General features: G+C 44.0%; 1 protein-coding gene across 1 annotated transcript in view; it reads left to right on the top strand.

Annotated features, from left to right (window-relative positions):
* RYBP (RING1 and YY1 binding protein) overlaps positions 1–15,620 on the top strand; it is a 587,132-nt gene extending 571,512 nt beyond the window's left edge. Inside the window, exon 5 of the mRNA XM_069643201.1 lies at positions 3,731–15,620. Coding sequence (XP_069499302.1) covers positions 3,731–3,983 — 253 coding nt within the window. The 3' untranslated portion in view covers positions 3,984–15,620. The remainder of the gene's footprint in view (positions 1–3,730) is intronic.
* Positions 15,621–18,785: the final 3,165 nt, after the last annotated feature.

Raw genomic sequence — 18,785 nt, 5'->3', positions numbered from 1 at the left:
AGAGGAGACTTCTTGATGTCGTTGGACCTGGAGGATGCATATTTCCACATCCCCATTCACAAGAACAGGGACAGCACTACCAGTTTAAGGCCATACCTTTCGGCTTGAAGTCGGCCCCAGAGTTTTCAAGAAATGGCTGTCACCAGTGGAAGCCAATCTGCGTCTATGGGGCATACACGTATACCTGTACCTGGACGACTGGCTGAATTGCACCCGCTCACGGGAGCTGGCCGTCGGACACACGGAGACGACCATCCGGTTACTGACTTATCTGGGATTCTCCCTCAACTATCCAAAGTCCTGCTTAACGCCATCGCAGAGCGCTCTGTTCCTATGTGCCAGATTAGATTCAGTGTCTTGCCTGCTGTCGCCCTCGGAGGAGAGGCTAGCAACCATTTAAGGAAAGATGCAACAGACGTCTACTAATACGGCCACTGTTCGAGCCATCAAGTCCTGCATGTTGCAGATGCGACCCCCAACAGGAATTCCTGGACGCCTGCTGGATTCAGGTGTCCAAGAGCTTCACGGACAAGATCTCTCTCAACAAAGAGTTCCGTTGGGTGATAGGGTGGTGGGGCGTCCGCTCCAACATCGCCCAAGGAACTAGGTTTCATAACCCTCCATACCAGGAGACTGTCTCCACGGACGCCTCCCTGGAGGGTTGGGGAGCGCACACCAGGCATCTGCAGGCCAGAGGCCGGTGGCTGCTGGTAGAGAAAGATCTTCATATCAACATCTAGGAGCTACGGGCAGTGTCCTGGGCCCTCCAGTCATTTCTCCCATCTCTGAAAGGCAAGGTGGTAAGGATCTTCACGGACAACACTGCCACCATATTTTACATCAGGAAGCAGGGGGGCACTCGATCCCTGGCACACTACACGTAAGCGCAGACCTTGTGGTGCTGGGCTGTCGGACAGGGGATGTTCCTCGTCCCTCTCCACCTGGCGGGAGCCAAGAACACCATTGCAGACTCCCTCAGCAGGGAACTGCGTTCCTGCCACGAGTGGGAGCTTTGTCAGGATCACGTGGACTGCCTGTTCGTCAAAGGGGGCAGACCCCACACCCATCTGTATGAGACGGCGGCAAAGTCAGAAGGCCAGATTTTGCCAACAAATTCCAGTAGCCGAGAAGCCTGGGGAATGCGTTCTCCTTCCCGTGGCAAGGGCTGTTTCTGTACGCACTTCCTCTGTTCCCTCTCCTACTATGAGTCATCAACACACTCAGACCGTGTCAATGCAAGATGATACTCATCTCTCCGGCATGGCCGAAGCAGATTTGTTATCTGGACCTTCTCAGCCTGTCAGTGTCGCCTCCGGTCAAGCTGCCATTGGTTGCAGATCTTCCTACCAGAGATGGTGCCGCAATCCTCCATCATGACCCAAGATCGATGAACCTGAGGACTTGGCTCCTGCAGCCCTAGCGTTTGAAGGATATTAGTTACCAGCGGACTGCAGGGAGGTGCTCGCCAAGGCCAGGGCGTCGTTGACTTTGAAGTTCTATGATCACAAGTGGAAGTGTTTCACTAGGTTGTGCCGATCACAGAAGATTACCCCTCTGGGTCACGGCTTCACAGATCCTTCCGTACTTTCTATCCTTGGCCAATGCTGGACTGGCGCATGCCTCCATCAAGGTACATCTGGCGGCTATCTCCTGCTACACCAGGTCACCAGCAACTTTGGCCCCACCGACTCGTCAAGGAGTTTCTCAAAGGACTTTACAGATCGTACCCGCCGATGAAGGATCCTGTCCCGGCGTGGGAACTCAGTTGTTCTGACGATGCTCATGGGGTCCCCTTTGAGCCTTTGCTTCAGGCCCCTCTCAAGGTTCTCTCGTGGAAAATGGCTTTCCTTCTGGTCATCACCTCTGCCAGAAGGGTAGGTGAGATCCAGGCCCTATCCTACAAGCCACTGTACCCGACTTTTCCACAAATAGAGGGTGGTGCTGCGTAAGTACCCCTCTTTCATGGATTCCACCTCAACGAGCCTTTGGTTTCACCTGTTTTTTTTTTTTCCTGAAACGTTTGTCGCTGGTGGAAAGGGCCTTGTACTCGCTGGACGTTGCTCATGCCCTGCAGTTCTACGTGACAAGCACAAAGAGTTTTCAGAAGACTTCCCAACTGTAAGTGAACTTTGATCCTGTGCACCATGGGAAGGCTTGTCCCAAGGCTTCCATTTCAAGGTGGCTCTCGGGCTGCATCTCGCACTGTAATCAGTTGGTGAACCAACCGCTGCCTGGCCTTCAGAGAGCCCACCCCACCACAGCGATCGCGCCGATGACTGCGTTCCTGTCTGGTGTGCCCCTGCTGGACATATGCAGGGCTGCTACCTGGAGTTTCGCGCACACCTCACAAAGTTCTACTGTCGACAGGGATTCCAGGGAGGAGTCGAGAGTCGGCCAAGCAGTGCTACGCAACCTGTTCGCTAGATGTGAGCCTATTCCATGGGTAAGATTTAATCGCTTCTGTTGAGCCATGCCACCTCCCGTGGTTGTGGAATGTTGTACTGCTGTGTGTTCGTTATTCATGAGCATGTGAATCCCTGCCAGACCCCATGTTGGAGAAGGTTTAAGGTACTTACCTGTAACTACTGTTCGCCAGCATGGGTCTAGCATGGATTCACATGCAAACCCTCACCCCGACCCTCTGCAACTCTTCTTGGTCATACTGCTACTTTACATGCTTGCCAAATCTGAAGATGGCTGTCAGAGGACGGGTTTAAGGAGAGAACTGAAAAAGAGACCAAGGCGTATAAGCCTTCAGTGTGAGCCGCACACCCTATTTCCCACCAGGCGTTTGTTAGGAGTTGTCAAACTGTGATTGGCTTCATATATTTCTGATTATTCTCTGAAAAACATATAGTTTACATTGCATGAAAATAAAGATTTTAATCATTGATAAATGCAATTATTAGCAAATGAGTCTTGGGCTATGTATTTTGGATGCTATGTCCTTCGTCAGGGCCTTTCGTTCTCGCCTGACCAGCATTGCCCGTGTAAATATACACACATTAATGTTCGTCAAGATAAGCGTGAAAACATATTCAGGAAAAAGAACCATCAAACCACATGTACAGTCATGTAAACAAATTACATCGCGTTCATGTCATTGATAAGAGTAGCATCATCAGTTATAATCCTAATTGTTTTTCAGAGAATCATTACAAATATATCCAGCCAATCAGTTTGACAACTCATAACAAACCCCTGGTGGGAAATGGGTTCTGCGGCCCACACCGGAGATTATAAGCCTTGGCTCTGTTTTTACACATACACAGTGCCCTTCACAGTGGCATTAATTGGTGGGATGCACCCCACACATAATACGAAAGTATAAACGTTTAACTTTAAAGGAGATTGCTAGATAGTGGATCAATAAAGCAGCAGTGCACACTCACCCATTCAACATTGTACTTGGGGAGAGGACTGTCATTGGATGGGGCAGTATAACCCAGAGGACAGTGATTGGTTTAAAGGAGAAATACACTTTTCAAGTGAAAGTGAAACTGTTTGTTCTTTTACCGAGGATTCCAAGCCTGATGACGGGGAATATGTGAAACCATGCCAGCCTCGTGCTGGAGAAAAATAGTTACAAGTAAGTAACTTAAATATTATTCAGTATTGCAGTAGTTTGTGATTAAGTTTTTAAGATTGTGTATTTTGCGGCTCTGTCAATCGTTGAAATTACAAAAATTGAGAAACATCATTTAATGCATGGCACTCTTTTTGTTTTTAGACCCAGGCTTAAAAATGTGGACAGAAGTACTGCCCAGCAACTAGCAGTAACAGTGGGGAACGTGACCGTAATTATCACAGACTTTAAAGAAAAGACTCGGTCTTCCTCCACATCGTCCTCTACTGTGACATCGAGTGCCGGTTCCGAACAGCAGAATCAGAGCAGCTCTGGGTCGGAGAGCACGGACAAGGGCTCATCCCGGTCCTCCACGCCAAAGGGCGACCTGTCCGCGGTAAACGATGAATCTTTCTGAAAATCGCATCTGGACTTGAACTCTGATTCAGGGTCTGAAATTCAGACTTGGAGCTGCTGCCCCACTTGCTTGCTTTCCTGGACCGTCTCCTGTGCTTCACATCCTTCTCTGGACATGGATATCTCGCTGATGTTGCCAGGACCACACATGCTTTACTGGGCAATTGACTCCCCCGAGAAATTTCTCATCCTGATGACTACTCCCGACACTTTTATGTATTCCATTGTTTTATATGATTTTCCTAACAATCATTTATAATTCGATTTGCGCCTGAGTCTACTTTTTATACAAATTTGCTGTGCACAGTTTTCCATGTACAATAACTATTTTGTTACTTTTTGTTTTTTATTTATTGCGTTCACAAATCCCATCCTCTTTCCGCATTCCCCTTTTCTAGATGTTTATTTTCCCCTTGTTCACTTATACTGCGTACTACCGATTTTTATACATCTATATAGATTTATCTGTATATATAAATAAATAAATAAGTATATATATATATATATATATAAGGTTATTTGAAACCAATACATGAAAACACTGGTGCTTGATACACTGTAAGTGACAAGAACATTGAACACCTGGTCCACGGCTGATCTGGGATGATTCCTTGCACACCTGAAGATTACCGGGAGCAACATCTGTTTGAATAGGGCTACCCGCGCAACTGGCATCTAAATAGACTACACTTTATAGTGCAGTTTCCAAGAGCAATCACGCCAGTGTTGCTGTAATTTACTAAATACTTTAATTATCGCATTGGGCAGAAACAATGGCCGCTGTACAATGGCAGTCTTAAGTTTGTCTCCAATACGTTTTTGTCAACCCAGTGCATTAAACTCATCCACGGTTGGGTACGGTCTTGTGACTTCATTTTTTTTTCTCACCATCTCGTAAATGAAATTGGGAGATTACAAGTTTAACTTGCGCTTATTGCCAAGCTACTGCATTCAGTAGCAATGTCCTCCTCTTTTTTTGAGCGACTTCTATAATGGTCGAGAAATAAGTGGCCCAGAGTGTTTCTTGATCGTTCATCAGATTTAAGTTTCGATCTGCATTCCACATTTATACCCACTTCTTTAGCTCATAATTTTGTGATCGACAGGCTGCACATGTGTCACAATGTTGAGCAAAGCTTAGAATGTTCTGGCTGTCCATGATCGTAAAATCTGCAGCTCAAAAACAAATGTGTAGATTAATTTACGTTTTCAATCCAAATTCTCAGTTTCTCTTTGTAAAGTATAAGAAGTTTTTGGGATGGGAACAGCTGTTTCTCTGGTGGACTCTTTGTGTAATGCAAGTCTGGGCTTCCACAAAAGCCTTAACTTGAATGTATAGCTACCATCTGGTCACTTAGTTATGGCATTTATTTAAAAATGTACAGAAAACATCACTACACTGTGGTTAACGGCGAGGCATACTTGACCTTTCAAAGGGCATGTCATTGAATTAACCTGAACTTGATCCAAGCCAGCAAGATTGGTGGGGAGTGTACTATTGACCAGGTGGTTCTCGAACCTTCAAATATTAAAGGTTTTCTGTGAATTGATTCAATGGAAGGACATTGTGGCCTAGATTTCAAAACCAGAGCCCATCATAGGTCAACAATTTGTTTCACGGTTAATTTCACTTAAGAAAACAGTAACTGCTTAAGGCAAGTGTTTATTTGTAAATGTGAGTGTGCGCCTTATTCCTAAATCTTTTGTTATAGTGCGGATGGTGTATTGTCCTTACACTTGTATTGAAATATTATTTTCTATTTCTTTATCCCATTCGCTATTTGAAACTTGCTGGCTGGCAGGAGTAGAAACTGCCAATTGTTTAACCTTCACATGTAATACTGAATGGAGCACTAGTGCATGCATATCATTGTGGGTACAATAGAGTCCTGTACCGCCTCCTAAATGCCCCCTGTAAGCTCCTCAGTGCCACTCTGGCATATTGAGGAGCTTTTTACTTCCATTGGAAAACGTGCACCTGCTTGAAAGTGTGGTTTCCTTTTAGGTTATGCCATTTGCATCCTGGAATATCGATACGCCCATTGTAAACCACCCTTTCTCATTTTATTAATTCTGCCTTGTCATCCAAATACCATTTACAACAGGTCCTTTTTCTTAATTTTTAACATGTTTTTGGAATTTTACTGTAGGAAACATCCCTGCCTGTTTTTGTAATATATTCTATTGCTTGAGGACAGATGATACAAACTATTGATGTGACGAGAGCTCTGCGGTTGTGCCTCAAAAGAAACCAAACGTTACGAGTGCCTATTCCCTTGGTCGACTTTGCCTTACAAAGTAGATGTTTCGTGTTACCTAGTCTTGGATTTTTGCTCTCAAAACAGCTCTGCAAATGCAGGCTTCATGTCCTTAGATAGAATCTTTAGGCCTGCCTGGTGTGTTGCTTTCAGGAGGACGTTTTCCACGAAGCTCCCACTTATATGTGTGCTTTGGTCCTAGTTCTAAGTGGGTATGATTTCCTTTGGGTGGAGTAGGATGACCAAGTAAAGCTCGACCTTCATGATGATTCTTGTACCATCCCCCATAACTTTCCGGGTAGCTCCTTGAAGGGTGGCGCAAAGATAGTCGTGTGGAACAGCTCTGTTCCAATCATGCTTTTGGTAAACTCCAGTAAAATGGAGAAAGAGTGAGGTACTTGGGGATGAGTGTGCCTTGGACTTTATCAGAAGCACTCTTGCTTAAGACTGACTTTCTTGTTTTGAAACTCCAGTGGCCTTTTTCTGATGACATTTGTCGTTCATCCAGTATGGAGGAGAGAGAAGCAGGTCAGCAGAGTACCACAATCCTCCGCAGGGAAATGTATTCAAGTGTGAGAAGCTTAAGAGTTAACCATGCTTCTGCTTGCCATTAGTGTGATTTGTAACTTTTAGCTGCTCCTGGCTCTCCTGTATCCATGACCTTCTATCCAGTGCAGCGATGGCAGCTCATGTTCTTATGTGAAGGATTGTTCTTTTTAGACTCTTTGGAACACTTATGTTAAAAAAGTCAAGCTATGTTGATTTTATTTCTCACCCATTTCATGCTATTAGTCTTTACTACTTTGTCACTATTTAACTTAAATTGTCCCACAAGAAGAGGAGTCTGAAACCATGGCACAACACTGCCTGCCTTTTGTTTTCTTGCATACTTCAAGGTTGTAAACCAATGTGGTATTGTCAATCAATGTGGTATTGTGAATCAAATTTAAATGTCCCACACAGCCAGAGGCTTGTCTGGACCTCAAATGTTCCTGTGTGCCACTGAGCCTCGTGTTGCCCTCAAAGCTTATGACGCTGAGGAATCGGCTGGTTTGGTGCATTTAGGCACTTATGAGGGGTTTCATTAGGGCTTTGGTTGCATGTAAATAACATATTTTGTTTTGCTCTTGCACGGTTTAATTTTACACTTTTCCATCAGAATTTGAAAGATCTTTGATTTTGCACATTATCAAGTTAAATAGGTGGGTTTATTGATGTCCTTTTCTTTAATTTGTTCCAATATACTTGCATAGAGACCCCGCTGTTTAACATAGATCACTGCTTTGTCTACGTGTATGGGCGACACGTGGAATATCACTTGGAAAATGAGGTCCAACGTTGTGAGAGAGTCAAATGCAAGATGTCGTGCAGTTGGTCTATGTCCATTCGTCACTCTAGCTGCTATGCATCTATAAAAGGCAGTAGTGACTTTGTTATACTCTGCTACAGATTTCTACTCTTTTTGCTTCCGTTCAGTACAGCTACTGTTGTTTTTCCGCTTCATGGGATTCAAAACCATTCTTGGATAAAACTCTTTTGTGCAGTTTTTAGGATGCATAGCTATATTAATCCCTGTGTGTATACAATAAATTAACCACGTGTCTCACCGCCTGTCTTCAACGCTAGTAAAATGCCATTTAGAGGTTCAAAATAAATGTCCATTTTCTTTCTCCTGCTTTAAAATGTTCTATTTATTCGTATGCACGCTTATGATCTCCTCCAAGGGTCATTGCTGTTTGGTGTGGTCACTATGATTCTCGCAGCCATCTAATTATTAAATGTGCTGAAACAGATTAAATCTTCCCTAGTATATAACCTGCACTAACAGTGGTTGCAATCATTATTGCATTAACTTTGCTTCGGCCACCCATAAATGGTTTGAAGCACTTCAAAATTTGCGGCTCATGATCCATCTGTAGATTTCTACTCGTCACACTACAGATTTATTTGCTCTTACCTTGAATGTCTTTAATTCAGACACTGATCATAATCCCTACTCCCTACTTTAAAAACTAGTTGCAAGTGCCCCCCGCCAAATAGTCTGTGGAATATTTGTCCCAGAGACCTTGTGTGCTGCTTCTGTGAAATTAAGGTTGTGGTGTGGGGGCCACTGCAAATACACAAGCATGTCTATTTGACCTATTGTTGTCTGAATGTGAAATCTGAAAGCTCTTGACAATGTTTTGAGTTTTTGTAACTAAAGACGTAGCCCTAGAAAATGCAAGCATGCCCAAGATCCTTTGTACTTCAAAAAACACAAGCCTATCCCAGTCAAGTACCCCACTTGTGTACGTTTAGACACCAGGTCCTTGAACACGAAGCCTACTGTGTGACCCAGTGTGCAAGGAGCGGGATGGCTTAAACCTTCCCTGACTGGCTCATCATGTGGCCTTTTCATTTGTTGATTCAGGATTTGGGTATAGTTTTTGGAGATTTCCTTTGTATTTACTTTGTAATGTTGAATGCTTTTTCACCCCAGATTTGCTATGGCTTGTGTTGGTTATGATAATGAGATAACTTTGTTGCTAGATTATCATTGGTGCCGCCTGTGATTGCATTAGCACATCATTGTGGTGTCTCTATTCCATGACATAGGTTTTGAAGATGGAAAAGTAAAAAAAGAAAGACAATAGAGATGTAAAAAAAGAATAGAAAATTTAAATCCGATAAAATGTAAAACCAGGTAAATGTTTAACTAGGCAACACTGCACAGTATCCAGTCCCGCCATCACCTTGCAACATATTCCCATCCCCTTCTTTATGCATCATTTGACTACATGACCTGTTGTGTCCTAGAACTCAAATCTTAAAGAATGTGTAGTCCTTTGTGCGAAGGGTCTGCAAGGAAAACTAACGGGCTATTATTTTAATAGTAGTATTAGTTTTCTTAGCTTTCAGGGCCAGTTCACTCAAAAATGTTGTAGTTTAAAAAGATGGGCCATAAGGAAAAATATATATAAAACATATTTTTACAGAAGGTTCCTATGCAAAATTATTGGGAAATGAGCCTGTCTGTTTTTTTTGTTAACACTAGGAGGCTGCCATTTTGTGAAATGATGCAGCCTCCTCTGTTCCTGTTAAGCTCTGCTCTCATGGCAATAATCGAGCAAAATAACCCTACTGGGAGCTTTGCGTATTACTGCTGGAGAGCAGAGAATGCTGTTGGCCTCCTGCTCTGTGCTGCTGGCGAGTGCTGCCACCTCCTGTTCTTTTTTGGAGGGGTGGTTCTTCCGCCTTCTCCCAGGCTCCCCCGGCCCAGGTGATGCCGGGAGACTTAAAGTGAAAGTCCTGGCAATTATAAATACAACGCTCACACCGCAATCGGAGTGCAGCGTTGTATTTATAATTTCCAGGCCTTTCGTAATAAAGGGATAGTTCACTCAAAAATTGTATTGGCTGAAAAGATGGGCCATGATCAAAAATATATATAACAAAATATTTTTAAAGAAAGTTCCTATATAAAATTTTGAGCAAATGAGGCTCAGTAAACATTTCAAGCACTAGGAGGCATCCGTTTTGTGAAATGGATGAGCTTCCTGTGCTTGTGTTAAGCTCTGCCCCTGTGGCACTAATGAAGCAAAAGCCAGCCAGCTGTAATAAACAAAAGCTATGAAAAACTTAGAAAGAAAACCACTGCAATCATAAATAAAAAGTTGTTGTATTTATAAATGCTGTGTTCTTTTTAAGTTTCCCGGGTTCCTCCGAGCCGGGCACCACAGCAATTAAAAATACAACTGTGTTGTATTGATGACTGCAGTTGCTTTCGCTTTGTCTCCCGGGCTCCCCTGGCGCGGAGGAGCCCGGGAGACTCAAAGCTGAATCCAACGCAATCACAAATACAACGTTGTTGTATTTATGATTTCCTTGGTTTTCTAACCACAGCAATCATAAATAAAACGTATTTACAATTGCTGCGCCTTTGCTTCTAGGCTTCTCCAGGCCATTATGAATACTTCACCGGCATTCGGCAGAGTTTTCATAATTGCTGCAACTTTCTTTTCTATTTTCCTGCGCATGAGAAACTAGAAAAGAAAGTGGCAGCAATTAAGAAAACTCGGCCGGCAGCCAGAGAAATATTTATAATTGCTCTGCCTTTCATTTTACGTTTTCTGTGCTTCCCTGGGCTTGGAGAGCACCGAAAACAAAATGAAAGTGAAGGCAGCGTCCTCTCCATGTTCAGCTCTGCTCTGGCTGCAGTAAGCAAAAGCTCCCAGTAGGGGCTTTTGCTGCTTGATTAGTGCCGCAAGAGCAAAGCTTAACATGCAGAGGAGGCTGCTTCAAATCACCAAAATGGATGCCACCATGTAAACGGTTTGAGCCTCGTTTGCTCATAAGTTTACATAGGAACTTTCTTTAACAAGATGTTTGAAATATGTTTTTGATCAGTGCCGATCTTTTAAGCCAATAATATTTTTGAGCGCACTATTCCTTTTAAGTCTCCCGGGCACCCCCGGCCCGGGGGACCTCGGAAGACTTAAAGGGATAGTACCAGCAATTATAAATAATACGCCACTCACCAGCCACCGGCAGACTATTCATGATTGCCGTGACTTTTGTTTCAACTTGCCCGTGCTCGGGAAACTTTAAAAAGAAAGTTACAGCAATTATGAAGACACTGCTGGCGGCCAGTGAAGTAGTTATAATTGCAGTGCCTTTCATTTAGCATATTCTGTGCTCCCCTGGACTTGGGAAGCACAAGAAATATAAAGAAAAGTCCAGGCAATTATGAATACTGTGGCAGCCTCCTCATCGTGTTAAGCTCTTCTCTCCGACAGCAGTAAGCAAGAGCCCTGCAATAGGGGGCTTTTGCTTGATTATTGCCGCAAGACCAGAGCTTAACATGAACAGAGGAGGCTGCTTCCTTTCACAAAATGGATGCCCCCATATTAAATCTTTGAGCCTCATTTACCAACAATTTTACATAGGAACATAAAAAAAGAAATATATATGTAATATATATATTTATTTTATTATTATTATGGCCCATCTTTTTAAGCAATCCAATGTTTTGAGTGAACCCTTTAACATACAGCTTTTCTATAAAAACAAAAAAATACTTTCTTATTGCATTCCTTGTGCTCAGGCCATGCATCGGTTGTGATTGAAATCTGATCTGAACTCTAATGTTCTCATAAGAATTGATGTAAGGATTATACCAGATCCCAATCTCCTCTTCCTTTACTGTGAAGATTTGGTCATGGGAAGGCTGGTTGCAGACTGACCCCTAAAAACAAAGGTCCTACTATTTGACACTGGACTCAAAGTATCACATTTAGAATCTAGGTGTGTGGGTGGATGATTGGCCCATATTGCATACACTCTAAATACAATGTATACTACCACCTGTCATTAAGGAAACCTTTCTGCTCTTTTACCCGGTGGGCACAGGGTTTCGGCATCTTGGTCAACTACTTTACTATTAATAAAAGTTTCTTATGGTTTCCAAATTAAGCTAATGATCATTTCAAACCAGCGCATATTTGGCAGGTAGTTTAGACTGAGCATTGAGAAAGAAAGAGCATGTACCACACAAGGTATTCCCTTTATTGGCTCCCACTGACAGATTTACTTCTTAGTTGGCATGGCTAACTGCCAAGTGGCATTCTGTGCAAAAGACTCTAATGCTATATGCCTTTTCGAACTTTGTTATGCCATTATTGTCTCTTTTCTGATTATACTCCTTAGAACAATGCACTTTCACACACTCGACTCGCACCTTTTAAATGATCTGCAGATTGGTCTTAAATATGGGACTAAGTAAGTTACAACTAAAGTCTCAGGGCTAACAAATTCTGTCGGAAACCATCTACTGTTTAACACAACACAGACAGAACATATTTATTAAGTTAGAACGTCTACGTCTAAAGTCACCTATGGATGACTATCCCTGTTCAAAGAGTCTAAATATCCCTCAGCCGGTGTAACACCTATCTAGGTTAGGGGATAAGATTATTAGGGAGAGAACATCCATCTGAGGGATATGTAGACTCTTTGAACAGGGATATTTAGTCAGCCATAGGTTACTTTAGACATCGAAGTTGTAACTTAATAAATATGTTCTGTCTTAAATATGGGACACCACCTCAGTCTTCAGAACGATATGAAAAGATCTTATGATATTGGGACTAGGCCGAAACTTGGTACAGAGATCAGTCGATTTAATTTTTCTCGTCCAGGCATATGATCCACATATAGAACAGTTCTATACATTATTTGCTTCACTCACAGTATTTATCCATCCACCCATCAGGCAGAGCACAGTAAGCCTTTGCAGAGATTGCAGGTATGTTGTAAAATGGCTTCCTCTTGATAACTGACAAAGAGAAAAACATAGTGAGGTCCACCTTGTAAACCCAGTGCTCCTCCCGGCTCCTTAATGGGAGCTAATTTAATTCCTCTGTAAATTCCAAAACAATAAAGCTGGTATTTAAAGTTCAATTATGTGCGATACACCATGTTGTAGAATTTCAAATTTCACGAATGCAATGAAGTTTCAAACTTTCTAAAAGTACATAGTTTGTGTTTTAATCACACAATATTTGAGGCAAATAAGCAATTCCCAAGCTTCAAGTACAAGCTATTTGCCAATGCATTTCGGTGCATAGCACCATCTTCAGGGCTTCTTCATCCCTTCCGCTAGCAGGATAAAGAGCCCTAAAGATGGTGCTAGCAATCCATCATGTTTGAAGGGTGCAGCAGTTTCAACAAAGGGGACCACTCTGTTCATGCCAAAATGGGGAACATAGGCCTTTAATATCTCAAATCGGATAGATTCCTAATTATAAACTTGTATGACATTCCTAATATGACTTGCAGTTTAGCATAATTCTGGAACCTAGCGGGGTCATAAGTCTGAGGAAAGACTGAATTCACATCAAATTGAAATGAGAAATTTGGCATACAATATTCAAGACTATTCTAGTACTCCGAGGGTACTAGAAGATATGTCTTCAATTATAAAATGTTTGTAACCAGATTATAAAAATGTTAAGCAGCCCTGCAGCACTGGAATTCCAGGCTGCTAATATGTGGAAAGGTTGAGTGCTGATGGACAAAATCAATGCCACATTAATTTGAAAGTTGTTGCAAATGTACACTAGATCTGCACAGTTTCTTTTCAGTATTAACAGCCGCCTGTGTTAGGTGAATAGTTTTAATATAGAATCTTTTAAAATATTAGCTTGGGAACATCAGTGACATGACATTGGTATCTGTAACACATTTCATTACATACTGTGCATCTTTGTAATTCATAAACTGCAGTATTAATTATTGCTATCAATCCAAGGTGTGTGCCCACAGCAGTTTCCAAATCCATATGAAAAATGTAAATTCTCTTCATCAGCCTGAAAGCAGACTAATCCTGACTACATTCAATATTAATCCTTGAAGAGTGCTTAGCTCTAGTGTGAACATCCGACATTTCAAAGCGAAGCGTTATCCAAATTGAAGGGTTCTGGAGTTTTAATAGTCAAGGATTTATAAGGATTGTTGAAGTTTTTAAGCTTATAAGTAGTGTTTTTAACTTATCTACAAGACCAGTGGGCACTAGTAAAATGTTATCATTGTTGGATAACTGTTAACCTATTGTGCATGGGTGACTTGTACAGTAGGTTGTTTTGAAGGCAAATGCAGATACTGTCTAAAAGATGGTGCTCCATTCAGTAAACCTATGATGGGTTGCTGGTCTTAATTCATTGGATGCCCTGAGGTAAAGCAGGGTGAAATTCATGTACCTAGCCATAACCTTTGATGGCCATCCTCCAGAAACCACGGATAAGCGTGGATCACCAGTTACCATATAAATGGGGCTGATGCTGTGTCTCAGTCCTTTTTTTGCTTTCTCCTCTTGAGAAAGATGAGATTCATTTGAGCCTCGGTGATGACCTTGAATCTCTGCTTCCTCCTGAGATTAGCAAGCCTCTTGGAGCAAGTTACTGAAAGGAAGTGTTCAGGCCAAGCAGACTATTGTCTGCATTGCCACCATTAGCCCAGTAATTTCTACACTTATGTTGTGTATTCTGCTAAGTCTTTCCTTTCCAGAAGCCACTTTGGTGGCATGTTCATTCAGAAATGACATTTGTATTGTGGGCTCTGCGGCATCTCGGTTCTTCAGCATAGCCAACTCGATAAACACAATTCTGAAAATTGTATTGCCTCTATGTCCACGTTTCCCTACTTTCATCAACAGACAGGCCAGCGTGCATTCTGTCTGTTGCTTTATGATTTTTGACCAATATTATGATTTCTAATATTTACACACAACGGACAGCTCTCTGAAAGCGATATTGGACTCTGGGATGGGAAGGGGGGCGGCGACGACGTGGATTCGGATTTAAAAATGACTTTCATAATCTGTATTTCCTCTGTTTTGCCATGGAGTATAAATACAAATGTGCCCTTGTTTGGCATTTTTCTATGCCCTTGACTTGTAAACATGCTCTTCAGATGTGCATGTGTACACATACATGTTTTTCATTGTCTTAGCCGGACAGGTAAGAAAAGCACAGTTGTATGCTTTCACACTTTGTTTTAAAGATGTTTGCTTAACTTTAACAATTTGCAAACTGAAATCCTTAGAAAATTAAAGCTTTTAGTACTATTCAAACTCTTCACTTTCTCAAAAGAACACTATTTCAAAGTTGACTTTTCCTAATGAAATCGGACTGCAGCCTCAGTAATGCTACCTTCACTGAATTTTCACCATCCTTTGCAGGACTATTGTCATCTACTTTTTTATGATCCTATATCTTAAAATATTAAAGTTTATTAAAAGCTGAATATATAATCCTTGCTTGTATGTAACTAAAATGGTTTAATATCAGACACCTAGAGTATGGCAATGAAGCAGACTGGTTTTTAATGCGCAAGCAGTTCTGTTCTTGTGTATGACTTGTAACCTTAATTTACTGTGTAAAGATGGTTACATTATTTCCTTCGGTTTGTTTCTTGGAGACCCACATCTAGAATGCTTGTTGAAGTATGTCAAAACATAATCTTATCTTGTGGATTTTGTTATGTTGATGTATATTATACGAGCAACATTTTTGGATTGCTCAGAGAGGCAGCTTGTGTAATGCTTTTTGAAAGATTCTGTTCTGTGAAGTCTTTAGAGCTGATGTTCTGTTAGATTTGTTTTTTATTTTCATGCTAAAGTATCTATGGTGGTTTTGTGAACCTGTCAAAATTCACAAGTCTTAAATGTTTTGCAAAACTTTTTATTGGACCGACACCGCTCTTTGTCTAGCAAATAAAAGATGTTAATATATTCCTGTTACTGGCATGTGCACGACTGTTCTTAGCAACTTTATCTTCTGCTTCAAATAGAAATGACTATAAACACTGCTTGTAGTTTTTCATAAATAAAAGCATAAAATGTATTTACATCTGAAATGTTTTTCATAGAACATTAGGAAAGGGTTGTTTTCTGAAGCAATATCCGTTAAATCTGGGTACGTGTAACTGCTTAATCTAGGAAGTCAGCATCTCTAAATGTCCCTTCTGTCTCCATTTCTGTGACCTCCCATACGCCTTACTTTAATCCCAAAATCTGTTTGGTTCCACACAGGCACAACTCTGAGCACTTTCTACCTTGCCAGATCAGTGACACATTCTAAGGGAGCGGGCGGGTGGCAACAGCACTATTTAGTTGATGATAAATATCAGAAAAGCTGACCAGTGCTCCAAATAGGATTTTTAGGCAGGGGTGTTTTTAATAGTAGTGTGGGTTAAAATGCATGGAAGAAAAGCCTTGTACCCGAAATGTGAGCGTAGAATACACCATTTCAGCTAAGAAAAGACATGCCCTAGTGCCATCCTGTAGTTCTCCAGCATGGGGTCTGGTATGGATTCACATGCTCATGAATATTCCCTGTTGTCAGGCTGGGAATCCTTGGTAAAGAAAAAATCAGTATCCGTTTCGTTTCTGATCTGTCTTTCTTAGTAGTAACCAATCACTGATCTCTGGGTCATACTGCCCCCAGCCAATGACTGCCCTCTCCCTAAGCCCCGCCTCTGGCAGCCATCCTCAGATTTTTACCGCACGCTCAATTGTTGGGAGTCCTTGTGCTTTAGCTCTTGAGTTTTTGCTGCGTTTTCGTGCTTTCAGGAGATTTTCAAATTTTTTTCGGTTTAATCGAGCCTCAAGCTCCACCGTTTCTACTTCCAATAACGGGGACCCGTTTCGGAATTCTTCTACGCCCATCTCAAGGGTGAAGTTTTCGTCGAGTTTATGCTTCTTGGAGGATTCCGGAAGATCTGCGGTCTACCTCAACGGACATGGCCCAGGACAAGGGAAGCTCGACGCCTGGATCCAAGCTGTTCAGGTGCTGCCCTTGATGCGGATTACAAAATGTTTTCGAGGAGGACGAGCATTCGCGATGTCTCTACTGCCTTCATGCGGTCAAGACGCATGTGGAGAAGGACTGTGCGTTCTGCAAGAACCTTTCGGAACGGACCAAACAAGATTGTTGTTCCCGCCTGGCCTGAGAAGGGCACAGCAGGTGAGAAGGCGAAGAAAGTCTGAGCGGGCTTCTAAGTCCTGGGAGGGCGCCCCGGCGACGGGGGCCCAACAGAAGGCCAAGCACCGCGAGTCCGGGAGCGCCGAAAGGTCGGGCTCTTCGGCTGCCAGGCAGGGCACGACTTCCCCGGCACGTTCAACCACGAGCCAGCGCTCTGGTTCGGGGAAGAGGAAGTCCGAGAACCCGGGTAAGCTGCTGGAGCGGCCCCGGTCGATCTCAAAGGGACCCGAGGGGGAGCGAGGCGCTGACACTCCCCCCAAGGCGAAGGCCCAGGACACACCTAAGGTGGTGAGGGCTTTGATCCAGCCGGCAAAGGCCTCTATCGAAGTGGTCGCTGCGACCCTGGCGAAGCCGGCTGAGACTACGCCAGTGGAAACGGCCTCTGGGCCCAGAGTATCCCTGCCACCGCGGAGGGAATCCTCTTTCCAGCCCATCGTTAAGACCCCCGTGAAGACCCTGGCGGAAAAAGAGGGGGGAGGGAGGGTGGCCATTACAGACTCGGAATCAGCCTCTGAGGAGGATCTGGTGGAAACCGGGAAGGGCCTCAACGAGAGGTTCATAGGTCTCAACGAGAAGTTCGAGAAGGTTCGATCCCAGGGGACGATTCCCGCTGATGTGATTGAAGATAGCGACGAAGAGGGCCCAGTGGAGCAGCCATCCCGTCCATCGCAGCCATTACCCGAGCCCCAGGATAGCTCGGCGGCCATTTTGTTTGCGATCCAATCCTTATGTACTGAGATAAGGACGAGGTTACCACGGACTCCGACGGAGGATCCAGAACCAGGCCCGTCGGGAAGCCCTCCGAACAAGCGGAGGAGAGTCCACCCCGCTACTCCCTTCGTGCCCGCGTGGCCTGTGGACCCCTCATCCCCCTCGCCAGACCTTAGAGAGGATACAGTGACGGATACAGCGACGGGGACGGACGTCGATGGCGACGATGACACAATGGACATCCTGTCATCACCCCCCACCCCCTCGGGCTTCTCCACCCGACGAAATTGGCTCCTTTCACGCCATGATAACCAGGGCATCCAAGCTCTTCCAGCTCTGCCCTGAGGAACAGAAAAAGGAAGGGTTTCTTTACCAACGGCGAGGGGCCAAGAGGAAGACGGTCCTCGCGGTGCCGTTGCTCGATGACATCTGGGACGAGGGGCTGGCTATCCTCAAGAACACTTCCACGACACCCGCCAAGAGGGACAGGTACGAGAAGAAGTACCGAGTCCCTGATGCCGCCCCCTTGTGCCTCAGGGCCCAGCCCACGCCGGACTCTGTCGTCTCTGCAGCGGCCAAGAAGAAAGCAGCGGGTGCGGCGGCTTCAACTTCCACTTCCCCGCCGGACAGCGAGGGGAAGAAGTTGGACTCCATGGGACGACGAGTCATCTCATCGGTGGCGACGACTATTAAGGCGGCCAATGCCTTAGCGATCGTGGCCCGCTGTAACGCTCACCTGGTTCCCACGGAGGCGCAGGTCTTATCTGGATTGCTGTGGCCTCTTCAAGCGTGATGCGCAGAGCCCGGAACACCGATTGAACTGGTTCCCCAAATCTTGCTTGACTGGCCCGTAGGAATATCCTTCTTATGGTTTGGAAGGATGAACTCTCCATCCTGCATCTGGTGCAGGGGCGCACGTTAGTCCAGTTACTTCACTGGTTTTCAGAATGGCGCTGGCAAAATCCTCTTGACTTTTCTGAGCGAAACGCCGTAAGTATGAAGATTCAAAAGTTCAAGAGAGCCCCCTTTTATGTTGTCTTCCTAACTTGTGATCTGTCCTTTATTTCAGATGCAGAATGAAGACGATGCGTTGAAGGGGTTAATTGCCGATGGTAAACTCAGGTGAGTTAGTGAGGGTGATTCCTCTAAATGTCTTTATCATTTCCCAGTAATGTCTTTTGTCCTTTCCCCATAGGGGCCAGGGTGCGGTACCTGCCAACGGAGCGGCGCCGACCCGAAATATGGGACGACACCAAGAAAAGCTGGTAAGTATTATGGCTGTAAATTAGGCTTTCCTCCGGTGTTCCCTTTGCT

This window comes from Ambystoma mexicanum, chromosome 2p (assembly GCF_040938575.1).
Source record: "Ambystoma mexicanum isolate Mex_15411 chromosome 2p, UKY_AmexF1_1, whole genome shotgun sequence".
Lineage (NCBI taxonomy): Eukaryota > Metazoa > Chordata > Amphibia > Caudata > Ambystomatidae > Ambystoma > Ambystoma mexicanum.
This window is presented reverse-complemented; position numbering and strand designations above follow the sequence as displayed.